The sequence below is a fragment of the Physeter macrocephalus genome, chromosome 14, assembly GCF_002837175.3.
Source record: "Physeter macrocephalus isolate SW-GA chromosome 14, ASM283717v5, whole genome shotgun sequence".
NCBI classification, from domain to species: Eukaryota; Metazoa; Chordata; class Mammalia; order Artiodactyla; family Physeteridae; genus Physeter; species Physeter macrocephalus.
Window position 1 is genome coordinate 96,240,477 of NC_041227.1, and position 18,187 is coordinate 96,258,663.

The following is an 18,187-nucleotide window of genomic DNA, read 5'->3' on the forward strand; positions in this document are numbered from 1 at the left end:
ATCCCCTGCATCGGCAGGCGGACTCTCAACCACTGCGCCACCAGGGAAGCCCCGCCCCACTGGCTTTTAAATTAAAACGATTGCCTATGGATGGTAGGATAGCGGATAATTTAAAACATTTCTTCTTTCACATTCTCTGCATTTTCTAAATTCACCACACTGAGTGTGCAGTTCTTTTATGGATGGAAAAGCAACACACTTATTTTTTAAAGTTTTTAATTTGTTCAGGTGTCTAGATAAGGGCTCCATTCCAGAATTCCAGCTGCCTGAATATTTAAGAGTGAGACCTGGAAATTTAAGAGGAAACAGTGTTACCCGTGGTCAGCCACCTCCTCTATAAAATAGTCTGCATATGGCTTCCAAAACACATGCTATTTTGAAGGACGTCAGTGCTTCTTAGAGATGAAAAACTGGTTCCAGTTTTTGAGGTTCCAGCATAATTTAAAAAGTGAAAAATGTCCCTCCAAAGTTCTAAAAACTCTGTGAGATAATGAACATCTTGTATTTCTGTGGCTCTCCGTATGTAGGACCTCTTTTGGAGGTAATGCAAATTTCTCCACTGAAGTCTGGGCCCCGCCTGCCTCAGATGACCGTGACCAGGTCTTGAGGGTGTTGCCAGAATGTGTTGGCTGCAAAACTTCCTCCCATTCCCAGCCAGGCAGCTGAGCAGATGAAGCTCTGGAAGTGGAGTGGTTTAGCATTCTCATCTGAATGTTTCTTTAAATGTGAAGGATGTCAGTAAACAAAAAGTGCTTGCATCTGCACATCACTTTAAAGTCTCCAAGATCTTTTCATAGTCGATCCTTTTCACCATTGAAGAGAAGGAGGGATGGTCACTTTTATTTATGAAAGGAGTGATGAAGACCCAGGACGAGTCAGTCAGAGGTGAGAGTGGAGCTGAAACCTGAGCCAAATGCCTTCCACTCACCTCATCAGCCGCCACCAGTGCTGCCAAATCTCCAGGCTCTCACCCTATTTCGTCTCTGACTTCCCCTGTTCAAAATGACCCCTAGGCTTCCCTTCATGCCTCACCCCCCTCACCCTCCCCCATCCTATGGATGAACTCTGGTTCTCTGTTGTGGCCACTGGACCACCAGTAGGGGGAAATGGGCATGCCAAAGGTCCAGGGAGCTTACCTCCTTGCCCTCTAGACATTTTTGTCACTTCCTTGCCTGCTTCCTTTATCCAGTGTTTACAGCTACCTCTGTCTAGAACTGGTTCCTGGGTCCAGCGTTGTGTTCTGCTTTGCTCTTTTAAACGTCGTGGCGCAGGAGAGCATCACAGAAGTTGGCTGGGAGCTCGCAGAGCTGGTGGAACGGCTTATAGATATTGTCAGGAGCCTTCAGAGTCAGAGACATCTCCCAGGATCTGAACCAGACAATGAAATGAGCGTCCTGGCTGTGGTAGGCTCATCTGGGAGAGGAAAGGATGTGCCAGGGGGTGGGGCTAGGGACAGCTCCCTGGGACAGCTAGGGAGCAACCTGCATCTGTTTGCAGTTGAAGGATGCGCTAAGTCCCAGTCTTTTACCATATGCTCTTCACTACCAAACACGGATGATCGGGAGTTTGGAATGCTTGAGGGGAGGTAGGAAGGCTTCAAGTGGGCTAGGTTCTATCCTTATCATTCCACCTAACCAGCTCTAAGATCACCCGTGACCTCTACGCAAATCCTGTAGACCTTCTAGCTGTTATCCTCATTGGCCTTTCAGCAGCCTTTGACACAGTCAACCACAACTTCATTCTTTTTTTTTTTAACTTTTAAAAATTTTTGTATAATTTTGAAAGGTTACAGTCCATTTACAGTTATTAGAAAATACTGGTTATATTTCCTGTATGTACAATATATCCTTGTAGCCTATCTTACACCCACCACTAATTTATTTTCTATATCTGTGAATCTGCTTCTTTTCACAACTTCATTCTTTTTTTTTTTTTTTGCGGTACGCGGGCCTCTCACTGCTGTGGCCTCTCCCGTTGTGGAGCACAGGCTCCGGACGCGCAGGCTCAGCGGCCATGGCTCACGGGCCCAGCCGCCCCGCAGCATGTGGGATTTTCCCAGACCGGGGCACGAACCCGTGTCCCCTGCATCGGCAGGTGGACTCTCAACCACTGCGCCACCAGGGAAGCCCCCCACAACTTTATTCTTGAAGCTTTCTTTTCCATTAGCTCTGGGACACGAGTCTTCCAGCCTTTCCCGATTTCTCTCCATTTCTCTCCAGCTGCTCCTTTTCAGTCTGTTTTGCAGGTTTACTCTCCGCTGCTAAGCAATGAAATGCTGGGATTCTTCAAGGCTGAGTTGTAGGTCGCTGTCTGTTCCCCCTACATGGTCCTCCGCATTCCTGTGGCTTTAACTACCACCTCTGTGCACAAATATAGCTTCAGCCTGGACCTTTCTCTGAGTTCTGGTCTGGTGTCTTCCTTCTCATCTTCTCCTCTTAGCATCTCAAAGACACATCGCACTTAATCCGTCCTGCACTGTTTCTCCTCTGGAATACCCCGTCTCAGCAACTGACCCTGTAGCCCTTCCAAGTGCACAAGCCAGAAACCTGGGAATCATGTCACCTCTTCCATCATCTGCCTAAACATCTCTTGAATCTATTTACTATTCTTTTTTTTAAAAAATAAATTTATTTATTTATTCAATTTTTGGCTGCATTGGGTCTTCGCTGCTGCACAGGGGTTTTCTCCAGTTGCTGAGAGCGGGGGCTACTCTTTGTTGTGGTGCGCCGGCTGCTCTTTGTGGTGGCTTCTCTTGTTGCAGAGCATGGGCTCTAGGTGCGTGGGCTTCAGTAGTTGTGGCACACGGGCTTCAGTAGTTGTGGCTCGCGGGCTCTACAGTGCAGGCTCAGTAGTTGTGGCGCACGGGCTTAGTTGCTCTGCGACATGTCGGATCTTCCTGGACCAGGGCTCGAACCCGTGTCCCCTGCATTGGCAGGCGGATTCTTAACTGCTGTGCCACCAGGGAAGCCCCCTATTTACTATTCTTGAGCTCCTTAAAGACGACTCTAATCCAATCCTATGACTATATCTTGCCTGGATTTCTACCAGAGTCTTTTAATTGCTCTGATCTGTTCCCTCCAGAGTGTCACACTTCTTCCCATCACAGGGCCCACACCATGGAATGTTCTTCTTTTACTCTGTCATGTAGGTAGTGCCTGCTCATCCTTCAGACCTCAGCTAGATTATCACTTCCTTGGAGAAGCCTTCCCTGATTTCCTTGAACAAGTCAAATCCCCTTAGTAGAGGCTCTTATGTATGATTCCATGTACCTTTCATTTGTAGTAGTTGTTACAGTTGTGACTTGACAATGATTGGTACCATAATTTTTTTTTTTTTTTTTTTTGCGCTACGCGGGCCTCCCACCGCTGTGGCCTCTCCCGTTGCAGAGCACAGGCTCCAGACGCGCAGGATCCTCCCGGACCGGGGTACGAACCCGCGTCCCCTGCATCGGCAGGCGGACTCCCAACCACTGCACCACCAGGGAAGCCCCGGCACCATAATTTATTAATGTCTTTCATCCCTCTTCCCTTGCACTGGACTCTGAGCTTTATGAGGGCAGCGACCTTGATGGCTTTTGTTCTTTTGTTCATTCTCGTATCCTCAGGCCTAACACAGTGCTCGGCACATAGTAAGTGCTCAACAAACACCCAGTGTATTTGAGTGAGTGAATAAATGGGTCCTCAGGGATGCAGTGTGTTGGGGTAGAAGGTCAGAGAGTCTGTCCATCAGTCCTGACATTGGCACTCACTAGTATTATGACCTTGGACAAGTCATTTCATCTTTCTGAGTCTCAGATTTCTATCTGTAAAACAAACAAACAAAAGATGATCCATGGCCTGCACCTCATTGGTTTAATGTGGAGATTTTTTTTTAAAAAGATCTTGCTTAAAAAAGTGCTTGAGCTATGTGAAAATGTGGGACAATCAAATTAGCTTTGGAAATATAGTTAATCTCCATGAACTCCCTCTTTTGTAAAATGGGGATAATAAACCTATCTTGGAAAGTTGTTAGGCAAATTAGAGCTGAGCAGTGCAAAATATTCAACAGGTGGTACCTACTCCTGTTACGATTGGCAAAAAGAATGGGAAATGGATTTTGCAAAGTTGGGAAGGAAAGTCAGGTGCTGAAGGTGGGAAGGTGGTGAGCAGATGAGAGGCTGTGTCGGGGAATAACAGGACCTGAAGTTAAAGAAAATCAGGGAGTGTGTGCTGGAGGCCCCAGAGAGCAGGGCCTGTATGCAGGCAACATGTTTGTCTTGGCCCTTAGGAAGAGTTATGATAGCAGTCTGGGGAAGATTATTTCAGCCTCTGTAGCTTAGCTTAGTGACTATCTGTATTATTTATTTTGTAAAGCCCCTATAAGATGGGCCTAAAATTTTCAAACTTTTTGGGGGTATGAGCTAAGAACTCCATATTGTTGTACAAAATACTAGAAAATATATAGCAGTTGAAAAAACAAATGAAAATCATCCATAACCCCATCACCAAGAAATCGCCATTCTCTAATATTTTTGCCATACTATGTATTATTCCAGATTGTTTTCAAGGCTCACATTTTGAGGGCCTAACTATGTTTTGAAAAACCTGTTAGGAGGTAAGTAGAAAATTATAGATGGTTGGTAGAACTGGAATATATTTGATGCATCCCTTAGGAGATTTTCTTTTTTCCTTCCTTCCCTTCTCCTTCTCCTTCTCTCTCTTTTTTTTTAAATGATTCATCAATAGGCTTTGTCAGATGGGGTGGACCTTTCCTTGGCTTCTCCAAAACTAGTGACTTCCAGCACACCTGAGGGGAAAATGAGAGACATTCTCCATGACCTAGAAGAGATCCAGGAAAAATTACAAGAAAACTTCATGTGGAAAGAGGCCCTTGAAGAACAAATGCCGGGTGAGTTGATTTTATTTGGTAGAGGAGGTTTAATTATGGAAGTTGGGGCAGCGTTCCATGGCTTTGTTTTTTGGGGACAGGATCTGAGAGCCTAGCTGTGTTATCCCTGTGGTGTGAATGAGGAAGGAGTGGGCTGACCTATTTTTGTGACTGGATGTGTTTTTGGACCTGACTGGAGGTATGATGTATCACAGGCCCTTAATAGATAGAAACTCGTTTTCTAAGACCTGTAAATCCAGAACCTAGACCTGATTTTGCTAGCTCACCGTGCATCTGTGTTATCTACCTGAGGAGATTCAGAAATAGTCGGCTTTTTATTTTTCACTAGTAAATGTCCTTATTAATGAAGCATGCAATTTTGTATATAGTTCTTGATAAATTCTACTCAACTGTAATCTCTGGCCAGTGTGTTTAATAATAAAGGGTAACAATGTAGAAAACAACCTTTCTGTCCTGACTTTTAGGTTCGCTGTTGTTCTGTGGCTCAGGATTGAAAAACAATTCACACCTGCCCCTTAGACAAGTGCTCTGGTCTCCCTTGCCTCTGCCTCCTGACTCAATCAAGGCCGGCTTTGTATGCTTTAGAGACATATCTCTTAGAGCTTTTAGATATTTAAATCATCTTGCTCTGCTTAAAAAGTTTCTTATTTAAGTGGAGAAGCATGATTCCTTGGGAAAGGTTTCTTAAGGAAACCAGTTAGAGTACAGTTTATTAATTGTTCCAAAAACGATCTGAGAAATAAAGTGCCCTCTTAGCTCCTGTGTGCTCCTAAATTTAGGATGGGTTCCTAATTTAAAATCTAAAATCAAGCTTTAAACTTGAGGATTAAATTTTAAAATTTTAATTCAAAAATCAAAAAATATAACCAATTCCTCTTATTCCCCCAGTTAACAACCTTTACTAGTTTTCTTAACTGTCCATTCAGAATTTACTTTTGTAAGTACAAGCAAACACAAATTTATATTCTTATCTCCCCCAATCTTTTTTTTTTACACAAAAGTTAGCATACTATATACACTGTTCTGCATTTTGCTTTTCTTTTTTACTTAATATATCTTGATACCTTTACAAATCAGTACCTCAAGCATTTTCTCTTTAAAGCTGCATAATATTCCAATTTATGGATATGCCAACATTTATTTACTCAACCCTTTACTGATGGATGCATGATTATTCCCAATTATTTATAATTGCAAACAATGCTGAAGTCAATTACTGTATATACATCATTTCATATGAGTGCAGATATAATTGTAAGTTAAATTACCAGTAAGGATTGCTGGGTCATAGGGTAAATTTTGCAATTTTGATAACATTGACAAACTGCTCTCCAGTTGGGTTATATCAGTTGACACTCTTACAGAAGAAATGTTTATCCCCCAAGCCTGCCAACACAATGTGCTGTCAAACTTTTGTATTTTTTTTGCTAATCCAATGGGTTTTTAAAAAATGATATATTTGTGTACTGTACTTTTAATTTGCATTTCTCCATGAATTGTCTGTTTATATCTTGTGTTGTTGGTCCTTTAAAAATTTGATTTTTAGGAACTCATTATAAATTAGGGAGATTAGCCTTTTGTCTGTGATATGAATTGCAGATTTTGTTCCCCAATTTGTCATTTATCTTTTGATTCTGTTTAGTGTGGGTTTTAGAATGTCATATAGACATTTTTATATTTTCAAGTAGTACATTTTATCAGTGTCTTCTTTTCTGGCTTCTAGATTTTAAATTTTAGTTAGAAAACTTCACCACCTCAAGTGGTATGTGTGTGTGTGTGTGTGTGTGTGTGTATGTGTGTGTGTGTATGTACATTTTTATATTAAATCTTTGGTTTCACATATAAATCTTTCACCCATTTGAAATTTATCCTAGCGTGTGTCCTAGTGAATTTAAAATAATAATGTAAATGTTTTATAACATTTATAATATTTAATGGTGTTGCTCTGGTTGAACTGTTTCTCCTTATTTAACTGGAGAAACATGATATCTTGGGAAAAAATTATGACTTCCTATGATTATTTAAGTGTGCATTTTTAATTTTAATTTTTAATTTTATTTATTTATTTTTTTGCGGTACGCGGGCCTCTCACTGTTGTGGCCTCTCCCGTTGCGGAGCACAGGCTCCGGACGCGCAGGCTCAGCGGCCATGGCTCACGGGCCCAGCCGCTCCGCGGCATGTGGGATCTTCCCGGACCGGGGCACGAACCCGCCTCCCCTGCATCGGCAGGCGGATTCTCAACCACTGCGCCACCAGGGAAGACCCTAATTTTTATTTTTAATTGTGGTAAAATACATATAACATATAACAAATGCACCATCTTAACCATTTTTAAGTTTACAGTTGAATAGTGTTAAGTATATTCATATTGTGTGCAACCAAGTTCCAGAACGTTTTCATCTTGCAAAACTGAAACTCTGTACTCATTAAACTCCCCATACCCTCCTTCCCCAGCCCCTAGCAACCACCATTCCACTGTCTGTTTCTATGAGTTTGATTACTCCAAATAGCTTATATAAGTGGAATCGTGAAGTGTTTACCTTTTTGTGACTGGCTTATTTCACTTAGCATCCATATTGTTGGATCCAAGTTTCATCCATATTGTTGACTGTGTCAGAATTTCCATCCTTTTAAGGGCTGAATAATATTCCATTGTATTATACACATATATATATATACTACATTTTGTTTACCCATCCATCCATCCATCCATCCATCGATGGACATTTGGGTTGCTTCCACCCCTTGGCTACTATGAATAATGCTGCCGTGAACATGGGTGTATGAACATCTCTTTGAGACCTTGCTTTCAATTCTTTTGTATAGATGCCTACAAGTGGAATTACTGGATCATATGGTAATTCTATTTTTAATTTTTTGAGGAATTAAGTGTACATATTAAGTATTTTAAACATTTAACTTAGAAAATTCAAGTATGCCTTAGCCAGTACAACATTGATTATTTTGGTTATTTTGATTTTGATTATTTGGACCAGTCCGGGACAGTTTTAAACATAAGATCTGAATATATCCCTATTTCCTGAAACATCATTTCCTGAAGTTCTCACAAGATTGTTTTTAAGACAATAGATTAGTTATTCTTCAAGTCAGCACTTTAACAGCTGCTGAGCAATTTGACTGCCTCATCACAATGATTTCCTTTGACCCGATGTAAACACACCACCGAGCTGCTACGGAAATCAGGAAATCACGCGGCCTAAAGGGCACAGTGTTTCTCGAGGTATGACCCGGGACTCTCTGTAACACTAATAGGAATGCAGATCATCTCCAGGTTTGTTGGCCTATTTTTTTTTTTTTTTTTTTCCTTATATGTTCTTTTTGTGGCTTTGATATCTGTATTATGGTAACTTCATAATATTAATTAAAAATCTTCCCACCTTTAAAAAAAAAAGCAGAATCCAAGGCCCATGGCCAGACTATTGAGTTAGCATCTCTGGGAGTGAGCCCCAAGGATTTGCATTTTTGACAACTTTGCAGGGGATTTTCATGCACACTAAAGTTTTGATAAGCATTTTGGTGCAGCTTACCCGGCAGGGGTGATTATTTATAATGCAAATTTAATTACTAGGGAGTACGGGTAGGGGCACCAAACGCCTATACAGCCGAAAATCTGACTATAACTTTTTTCTTTTTTTGTAAACAGGAGTCCCATTTTATTTATATTTTTAATTAATTAATTAATTTATCTTTGGCTGCGTCGGGTCTTCATCGCTGCACGTGGGCTTTCTCTAGTTGCGTCGAGCGGGGGCTACTCTTCGTTGTGGTGTGTGGACTTCTCATTGCGGTGGCTTCTCTTGTTGCGGAGCACCGGCTCCAGGTGCACGGGCTTCAATAGTTGTGGCTCACGGGCTCTAGAGCGCAGGCTCAGTAGTTGTGGCGCACGGGCTTAGCTGCTCCGCGGCATGTGGGATCTTCCCGGACCGGGGCACGAACCCGTGTCCCCTGCATCGGCAGGCGGACTCTCAACCACTGTGCCACCAGGGAAACCCTCAACTGTGATTTTATGCAGAACAATTCTACTTAGAATGGTTTGTTCCTGAAATTATTATTTTAAATTCCCAAGGGATCCAAGGGATCCTGGCTACTTAAAAAAGAAAAAAAGCCTGTAGCTTATTCTCTTAGTAGAGAAATGAGATTCTTTAGATTCTGTTTTAAAGAAATTTCTCAGCAATTAAGTTTACATAACAAATATTTCTGGCAAATCAATTGTTTAATAAACCATCATTTTTTGTTCTTTTATGAAACCTATCATAATCAGTGGGTAAGCAGTTGAGTTTATACCCAGAGAGATTAACATATCAAAATACTTCATTTCTGTAATAGTTACCAGTGTTTTATTTGATAGCTACTCAATATTTATGAATGTACATCATGTTTCTCTTTTTCTAAGTATTTTTAAGAACCAACCAGTCAAGTGTAGATTATTTTCTCTATCAATAGGGGAAAAACTTGTGTTAGCTAAAAAATAAAAGAAGTAATTAGCAGTCCTTACAAACATTTTTAAAACTGTGATTAACGATAAGCAAAATCCGATCAGCTCAATAGAAGGGAGAGTGGTACCCCACGTAGATTTTGAGCATGGTTTCTTGAAGGGCAGCTCTCCTGCTCTCATGACCTAAGTGTCCACAGCCCACACCCTAGATAGGGCCTTTTGTCTCTTCTCAGTCTGACTCTTGGATTCACTTTATGCTGCTGTCACCTCAAGGTACAAATAGGGGAAAATTTCACCTTCACAGTCCATACTCTGGCATTTCCCTTACTGTCCCTTATTCTACCTAACTATGGTCATTGCAAGCACATAGTAGTTTTAAGGTAACAATTAAACTTTAGTACAGTTTGGGATTAGCCGATGCAAACTATTACATATAGAATGGATAAACAACAAGGTTATACTGTATAGCACAGGGAACTATATTCAATATCCTGTGATAAACCATAATGGAAAAGAATATGAAAAAGAATGTATATATGTATAACTGAATCACTTTGCTGTACAGCAGAAATGAAAACAACATTGTAAATCCCCTAAACTTCAATTAAAAAAAAAAACCTCAATGTACACTGAGAGGTAACAGGTACTAGCAGTTGTGATGAATCTCATGTTCCCCAGTTTTATAACAGTTTAAAGCACTGACCTGGGGGGCATGGATATTCTGGGTGTCAGGGTGCCGTGATCCCTTGCATGATGCCGTGATCCTTTTATCATGCATATTGATAAATATGCATGAAGAGCTTCCTTTGTGCCTGGCAATGGGCTTATGCTTAGAACACAGAGATGAACAAGGTCTCTGTCAGCAAGGAGCTTAGAACTCAGTGAGGAAACAGACAGTAAAAAAAAAAAAGTCCACAGTAAGAACACGGGGCTGGATGTACCCAAGCCTGATCAAGTCCTGATGATGAGGAAGACAAGCTGTATGTGCTGATCACGATGTTTGGATACTTTCTATTTGCCTTTTTTTTTTTTTTTTTTGCAGTATGCGGGCCTCCCTCTGCTGTGGCCTCTCCCGTTGCGGAGCACAGGCTCCGGACGCGCAGGCTCAGTGGCCGTGGCTCACGGGCCCAGCCGCTCCGCGGCATGTGGGATCTTCCCGGACCGGGGCACGAACCCGCGCCCCCTGCATCGGCAGGCGGACTCTCAACCACAGCGCCACCAGGGAAGCCCTATTTGCCTTTGTTTTGATGGGACTTTCTTCCGCTCCCAATTTTTTTGTTTCCATAGTTGAACTCCCAGAAGCTCCGTCTTCCTCCTCACTGCCTGACCAGAGCCACCTGGCACCCAAGAGGGCTTCCTCGTTTGCTCGATGTTAAATATGTGGTCTGCTTACAACTTGGGTTTGACCTGCTGCAACGAGGAGCCGCAAGAGCATGCTGTGTCCATCTCTCTGCTGTTAGGCTCACTCACTTCCCCCACACCTGGTCCCTCCCCGTGGGGAGCTGATTACAAAGACAAAAGGGGTTGAAGACTCCCAAATTCCAGGCTAAGCCAGACCCATGAGCACTCAGAACCCAGGCAACTTTGGGCATCCATGCTGGGGCCACCACTTACAGCCAACTGCCAATCCCCCACACCCCCCCCTACCATCACTGTCCCAGTCTGGAGTAGTCCTTGCGAGCACGGATCCTGGAGCCAGACTGCTTGGGTTTGACTCCCAGCTCCTCCTCTCACTAGCTGCGTGATCTTGGACGAGTCACGTAACCTCTCAGAGCCTCAGTTCCCCCATCTGTAAGATGGGGATAATAGTACTTACTTCCCTTGTGGGATTGTCATGAGGCTGAATGAATGTGTTTAAGTATGAGCCTAGAGTAGGAATACTGTGTATTAGTAATTATTTACTCGCTTAAAAGAAAACATTATGAAATATACAAAATGAATGACATGATCCTTAATCAGGAAGATCATGCGTAAGTGGAGAGATATAAACAGCCATGGTCATCAATCACTGTACTACAGGTAGAAGATGGTAAGTATCATTAGAGATCAGGTAAAGCATTAGGGGAAAAGCAAGAGGTGACTTTTGCTGGGGCAGGGGGCTTCACAGAAGGCTTCCTGAAAGAGGGCTAATGGGTAAGTAGAAATTAAGGTGGGAAAGGAGGGTATTGTTAGTAGAACAACATCAGGGGTATGTATAACAAGGTCCTACTGCAAGTTGATGCACTAATTTTTTTTTTTAATTTATTTTGGCTGTGTTGGGTATTCATTACTACGCGCGGGCTTTCTCTAGTTGCGGTGAGTGGGGGCTACTGTTCGTTGCGGTGCAAGGGCTTCTCATTGCGGTGGCTTCTCTTGTTGTGAAGCGCGGGCTCTAGGTGCACGGGCTTCAGTAGTTGTGGTGCACGGGCTTAGTTGCTCCATGGCATGTGGGATCTTCCCAGACCAGGGCTTGAACCTGTGTTCCCTGCATTGTCAGGTGGATTCTTAACCACTTTGCCACCAGGGAAGTCCCTTGATGCACCAGTTTTAATGCCAGTATGTGTAAAACTTTATCACACTCAAAGATACAAAGCTGCTTTTTGCTATTTGAAGACCTCTTAGCATGAACCATCAGAGGTGGCAAGTCATGTTCTGGTTTTTTTCCCCAGGGGTCATCAATCCAACCTTTGACCTAGGGAGCCTCTCCTGTAGCCTGGAGGTGTCCAAGGATCACTGTATCTCACCGCCCACAGCCCTATCCCTGGAGTCATGAGAGGTTTGCCTCCTGCCAGGCCTTATGTTCCCAGGCTTTCTCTTCTGGGCAGCAGTACTGGGAAGTGGACACTCAGCGTTGTAGCCACTGGGCAGTTGGGGTGGCTTCCCGGGGGATGAGGCGTGACCAGATCCCGGGAAGGACCAGGGACTCCTGGTATGTAGAGTGGAAAGGGACTAGCCAGCTCTCTGCGTGGGACACGGTCAAGGAAACTGTCCTTGGCTCAAACAGACCTAGTGTGGTGGGCATCTGGCTGGACCTTGAGGAGGGAAAGCTTGCCTTCTATTCTGTGGCTGATCAGGTGAAGCTCCTGTATGAGTGCCCAGTCTCTGCTGCTTTTCCTCTGCACCCTGCCTTCTGACTGTATGGCTTATTTCCTGGAAGCTCTCTGACTATGAGGCAGATAAATGTATAAACATTCCCTGGGTGTTAAAACATGTTGATTTCCTGGTCTCTCTGCCTTCAAGCAGGGTGTCAACTTGACTTAAGTATTCCACTTCCAAAGTTAAGGGATGCAAAGTAAATGTTTAACTCAGCAGGCTTGCATTGTTCAAACCCTGCACGGTCTGGTCCAGAGAAAGGACAGGCTCTTGAGTGGGAGATAATATCTAAGCCCTTGGAATATCCTGCCTGATAAGAGTGTATTTATCTGAGGGCCTTGGGCCACACAGTATCAGTTTGATTCCTGGAAGGGCTGGAAACTAAGGTCAGCCACTTGGGCGGTGAGTCTGCCTACATGACCGACCGCCAGTCAAAGCCTTGGGCACCAAGACTTGAATGTGCTTCCCTGGTTGGCAGTATTCCGTGTGTGTTGTCACCCGTCGTCCTGGGAGAATTAAGCCTTGTCCCCATAACTCCATTGAGAGAGGAGTGAGTGGGCTGTCTTGGCCTCTGCCCTATGTGCCTTTTTCTGTTGCTGGTTTTAACCTGTATCCTTTCACTGTAACCGTACGTATAACAGCTTTGCTGAGTTCTGTGAGTCCTTCTAGTGCATCACTGAAAATGAGATTGATTTTAGGGGACCCCTCCACACACACACAAGGGGCATGCTATCAATTGCTGTGCAATACTATTATCACACATTCAGTGGTTTCAAACAACACATATTTATTCTCTCACAGCTTCTGTGGGCCAGGAGTCAGGATACAGCTTAGCTGAGGCCTCTGCTTTGGAGTCTCGCAAGCTGCAGTCAGGGTGTCAACTGGGGCCGGGTGACATCTGAGGCTCCACTGGGGAAGGATCTGCTTCCAAGCTCATGTGGTTGTCGGCAGGATTCAGTTCCTTGTGGGTTGTCAGACTGAGGACCCCCCTCAGTTCCTTACTCGGTGGGCCTCTGCAACATGGCTGCTTACTTCTTCAAAGCCAACAAGGGAGATCAAGTCTCCTAGCAAGGTGGACATTAAATCTTATATAATGTAACCACAGGGACATATAATCACACGTATGCCATCGCCTTTGCCTTATTCTATTGGTTAGAAGCAAGTCACAGGTCCCGCCCACATTTAAGGGGGTGGGGTTCACAAGGGCATGAGTACCAGGAGGTGGGGGGGGTCCTTACAGTCTGGCTGGCACATGGTATCATCTCATACTTGATTTCCTCTATTTTTTAGAATCATTTTATTATATTAACAGAATGGACAGAGAAAACTACACAAAACACATGTGCAGCATAAGGAATAATAATTATTATTATTATTAAACACCCTTGTAACTACCCTTCAGGTCAAGAAATAAAGCCTTGGGCTTCCCTGGTTGCCCAGTGGTTGAGAATCCTCCTGCCAATGCAGGGAATACAGGTTCGAGTCCTGGTCTGGGAAGATCCCACATGCCTCAGAGCAACTAAGCCCTTGTGCAACTACTGAGCCTGCGCTCTGGAGCACGTGAGCCACAACTACTGAGTCCACGTGCCACAACTACTGAAGTCCGCGCGCCTAGAGCCCGTGCCCCGCAACAAGAGAAGCCACTGCAATGAGAAGCCCGCGCACCGCAACAAAGAGTAGCCCCTGCTCGCCGCAACTAGAGAAAGCCTGCGTGCAGCAACGAAGACCCAACGCAGCCCCCCCAAAAATAAATAAATAAATAAATTTATTAAAAAAAAAAAAAAAAAAGAATGAAAACCTTGCTGCCCACCCCAGAAGTTCTTTCATGTGCCCCATTCCAATCACAAAACCCTCTATCCACCTGAAAGGCATCCTGACTTTTATAGTAATCACTTACTTGCATTTCTTTAGAGTTTTAGCACCCAAACATGCATCCCTAGCATAAACCCTAAAAAACCCTGATATATCTTTTTTTTGACAGCTTTGTTGAGATATAGTTTACATACTATAAAATTCACCTATTTAAAGTGTACAAATCAGTGTGTTTTAGTATGTTTACAGAGTTGTGAAACCATCACCATAATCTAATTTTAGAACATTTTCATCACCCACAGGAAGAACCCTCGTACCTATCAACAGTTAATATGTCTCTGAAGTCACCTGATCTACAGCCTTCCCCTCCCTTTCTTCTCCTTACGATTCATCTGTAGGCCGTCAGGCTCTATTTACACCTGTTGGAGAGGTGGAACTCCAGCTCTGTTGGATGGGGTTGAGCAGAAAGCCTTGCCACACAAACCAGCCAGACAACCTTTGACGGTGCATTTCACTTCTTTGCCTCTCTTTCTCCCCTGTAAAATGGAAATAGTGATTATTCGCCCTTCCTTACCTTCCTCAAAGGGTTGCCGAAAGAATTGATGTAATAGATGAGGACACTGGAAGAATGCCAGGGTGATTATAACCACAGCAACAATGACATAACTATATTTTCATATCACACACCTTGATCTCTAACATCTGTAGATTAACACCTAATTTCCATACGGATCCTCGAAAACAGGAGCAAGCAGAAGTCTTCCCCTGTGAGCTACTCATTTGCTCTCTGAGCCTCATGACCACCCTGCGTGATGAGTGTTATCATCTTTCTGTTAACATACAAGGGAAGGGTGGGGGTCCTGGACCAGTTGAGGGCTTTGGGCAGGGCCAGTCAGCTGAGCATGGCGTAGCTGGGAGCTGGCCCAGTGTTCCCACTGCCAAGTCTCTAACCTTAATACCCTCTGATAAGGTCCCAGTTGAGACCAGGACCTGGGCATCCACTTTGATAGGACACAGCTCTATAGCCACGAGGTGCTCTTTTTTTCTTGTTGTTGGTGGCAGTTCTCAGTGTAGTGGCCTTGAGTTGCCTAAGCAGGGACAGGGCCTCTCTGTGCCAGATGACCATTAAAAGGCTCTCTGTTCTCACTTTGTGCATTATGGAGCCTTTATCTTCTCACCCAGAGTCACCTTGATGTTTGCCTTTTGAAAGTGCCAAGAATTTAGAGGCCAGGGTTTTAGCTTCTTGAGGTCTTTTGATTAAATACCATCCTTTCAGGTGGTTTGGATAATGGGGCTTCTGTCCGCGTGGGGTTTATTGGCTGGCCACGTGATTTACCCAAGCTGCAGCCAGAGCACAAGAATCATAGAGGTGGGGAACAAAGGTTATCATTTTTGGCTTCCTTGCTTTTGTCTCACGTTTTCTGTCAGCATATCCCTTCCAGTACACTGTGGAAAATAGCACCCTTCACTCAAACAAAACAGAAAATCCTCCCAAGGAGAAGAACTGAAGCTGAAATGCCAGTGGCTGAAGGCACCTCTCACTGGGGTCTACACCGTGTGGGGGACGAAGTCATCCACCGTGGACCAAGCCAGACATCCCATCAGGGGCTCCTGGGGCAGCCGCTCACCCCATCTGGAGAGGTTTCTCTCAAACATCTAAGTGGTTGTACCCATTTTGGGGGTCTAGGGCTTTGGGTTCCTGGAAGAACCACCTGCTAAGCAGGAAGCCACCACCTTCTTTTTTTTTTTTTTTTTTTTTTTTCCGTACGCGGGCCTCTCACTGCTGTGGCCTCTCCCGTTGCGGAGCACAGGCTCCGGACGCGCAGGCTCAGCGGCCATGGCTCACGGGCCCAGCCGCTCCGCGGTATGTGGGCCCACATGCCTCAGAGCAACTAAGCCCTTGTGCAACTACTGAGCCTGCGCTCTGGAGCACGTGAGCCACAACTACTGAGTCCACGTGCCACAACTACTGAAGTCCGCGCGCCTAGAGCCCGTGCCCCGCAACAAGAGAAGCCACTGCAATGAGAAGCCCGCGCACCGCAACAAAGAGTAGCCCCTGCTCGCCGCAACTAGAGAAAGCCTGCGTGCAGCAACGAAGACCCAACGCAGCCCCCCCAAAAATAAATAAATAAATAAATTTATTAAAAAAAAAAAAAAAAAAGAATGAAAACCTTGCTGCCCACCCCAGAAGTTCTTTCATGTGCCCCATTCCAATCACAAAACCCTCTATCCACCTGAAAGGCATCCTGACTTTTATAGTAATCACTTACTTGCATTTCTTTAGAGTTTTAGCACCCAAACATGCATCCCTAGCATAAACCCTAAAAAACCCTGATATATCTTTTTTTTGACAGCTTTGTTGAGATATAGTTTACATACTATAAAATTCACCTATTTAAAGTGTACAAATCAGTGTGTTTTAGTATGTTTACAGAGTTGTGAAACCATCACCATAATCTAATTTTAGAACATTTTCATCACCCACAGGAAGAACCCTCGTACCTATCAACAGTTAATATGTCTCTGAAGTCACCTGATCTACAGCCTTCCCCTCCCTTTCTTCTCCTTACGATTCATCTGTAGGCCGTCAGGCTCTATTTACACCTGTTGGAGAGGTGGAACTCCAGCTCTGTTGGATGGGGTTGAGCAGAAAGCCTTGCCACACAAACCAGCCAGACAACCTTTGACGGTGCATTTCACTTCTTTGCCTCTCTTTCTCCCCTGTAAAATGGAAATAGTGATTATTCGCCCTTCCTTACCTTCCTCAAAGGGTTGCCGAAAGAATTGATGTAATAGATGAGGACACTGGAAGAATGCCAGGGTGATTATAACCACAGCAACAATGACATAACTATATTTTCATATCACACACCTTGATCTCTAACATCTGTAGATTAACACCTAATTTCCATACGGATCCTCGAAAACAGGAGCAAGCAGAAGTCTTCCCCTGTGAGCTACTCATTTGCTCTCTGAGCCTCATGACCACCCTGCGTGATGAGTGTTATCATCTTTCTGTTAACATACAAGGGAAGGGTGGGGGTCCTGGACCAGTTGAGGGCTTTGGGCAGGGCCAGTCAGCTGAGCATGGCGTAGCTGGGAGCTGGCCCAGTGTTCCCACTGCCAAGTCTCTAACCTTAATACCCTCTGATAAGGTCCCAGTTGAGACCAGGACCTGGGCATCCACTTTGATAGGACACAGCTCTATAGCCACGAGGTGCTCTTTTTTTCTTGTTGTTGGTGGCAGTTCTCAGTGTAGTGGCCTTGAGTTGCCTAAGCAGGGACAGGGCCTCTCTGTGCCAGATGACCATTAAAAGGCTCTCTGTTCTCACTTTGTGCATTATGGAGCCTTTATCTTCTCACCCAGAGTCACCTTGATGTTTGCCTTTTGAAAGTGCCAAGAATTTAGAGGCCAGGGTTTTAGCTTCTTGAGGTCTTTTGATTAAATACCATCCTTTCAGGTGGTTTGGATAATGGGGCTTCTGTCCGCGTGGGGTTTATTGGCTGGCCACGTGATTTACCCAAGCTGCAGCCAGAGCACAAGAATCATAGAGGTGGGGAACAAAGGTTATCATTTTTGGCTTCCTTGCTTTTGTCTCACGTTTTCTGTCAGCATATCCCTTCCAGTACACTGTGGAAAATAGCACCCTTCACTCAAACAAAACAGAAAATCCTCCCAAGGAGAAGAACTGAAGCTGAAATGCCAGTGGCTGAAGGCACCTCTCACTGGGGTCTACACCGTGTGGGGGACGAAGTCATCCACCGTGGACCAAGCCAGACATCCCATCAGGGGCTCCTGGGGCAGCCGCTCACCCCATCTGGAGAGGTTTCTCTCAAACATCTAAGTGGTTGTACCCATTTTGGGGGTCTAGGGCTTTGGGTTCCTGGAAGAACCACCTGCTAAGCAGGAAGCCACCACCTTCTTTTTTTTTTTTTTTTTTTTTTTTGCCGTACGCGGGCCTC

The 18,187-nt window shown here is 44.4% G+C and overlaps 1 protein-coding gene and 1 long non-coding RNA gene across 9 annotated transcripts in view; one reads left to right on the forward strand and one right to left on the reverse strand.

Annotated features, from left to right (window-relative positions):
* The window catches only part of RHOT1 (ras homolog family member T1), a 122,580-nt gene that overhangs the window by 3,677 nt on the left and 100,716 nt on the right, over window positions 1-18,187 (forward strand). For all 8 annotated transcript variants that reach the window (XM_028498052.2, XM_028498053.2, XM_028498054.2 and 5 more), the window contains exon 2: window positions 4,725-4,887. In XM_028498052.2, the coding sequence (XP_028353853.1) occupies window positions 4,725-4,887 (163 nt within the window). The remainder of the gene's footprint in view (window positions 1-4,724; window positions 4,888-18,187) is intronic.
* LOC114487555 (uncharacterized) overlaps window positions 16,386-18,187 on the reverse strand; it is an 11,669-nt gene continuing 9,867 nt past the window's right edge. The window contains exon 3 of the long non-coding RNA XR_003682727.1: window positions 16,386-16,945. This is a non-coding gene — a long non-coding RNA (uncharacterized lncRNA). The remainder of the gene's footprint in view (window positions 16,946-18,187) is intronic.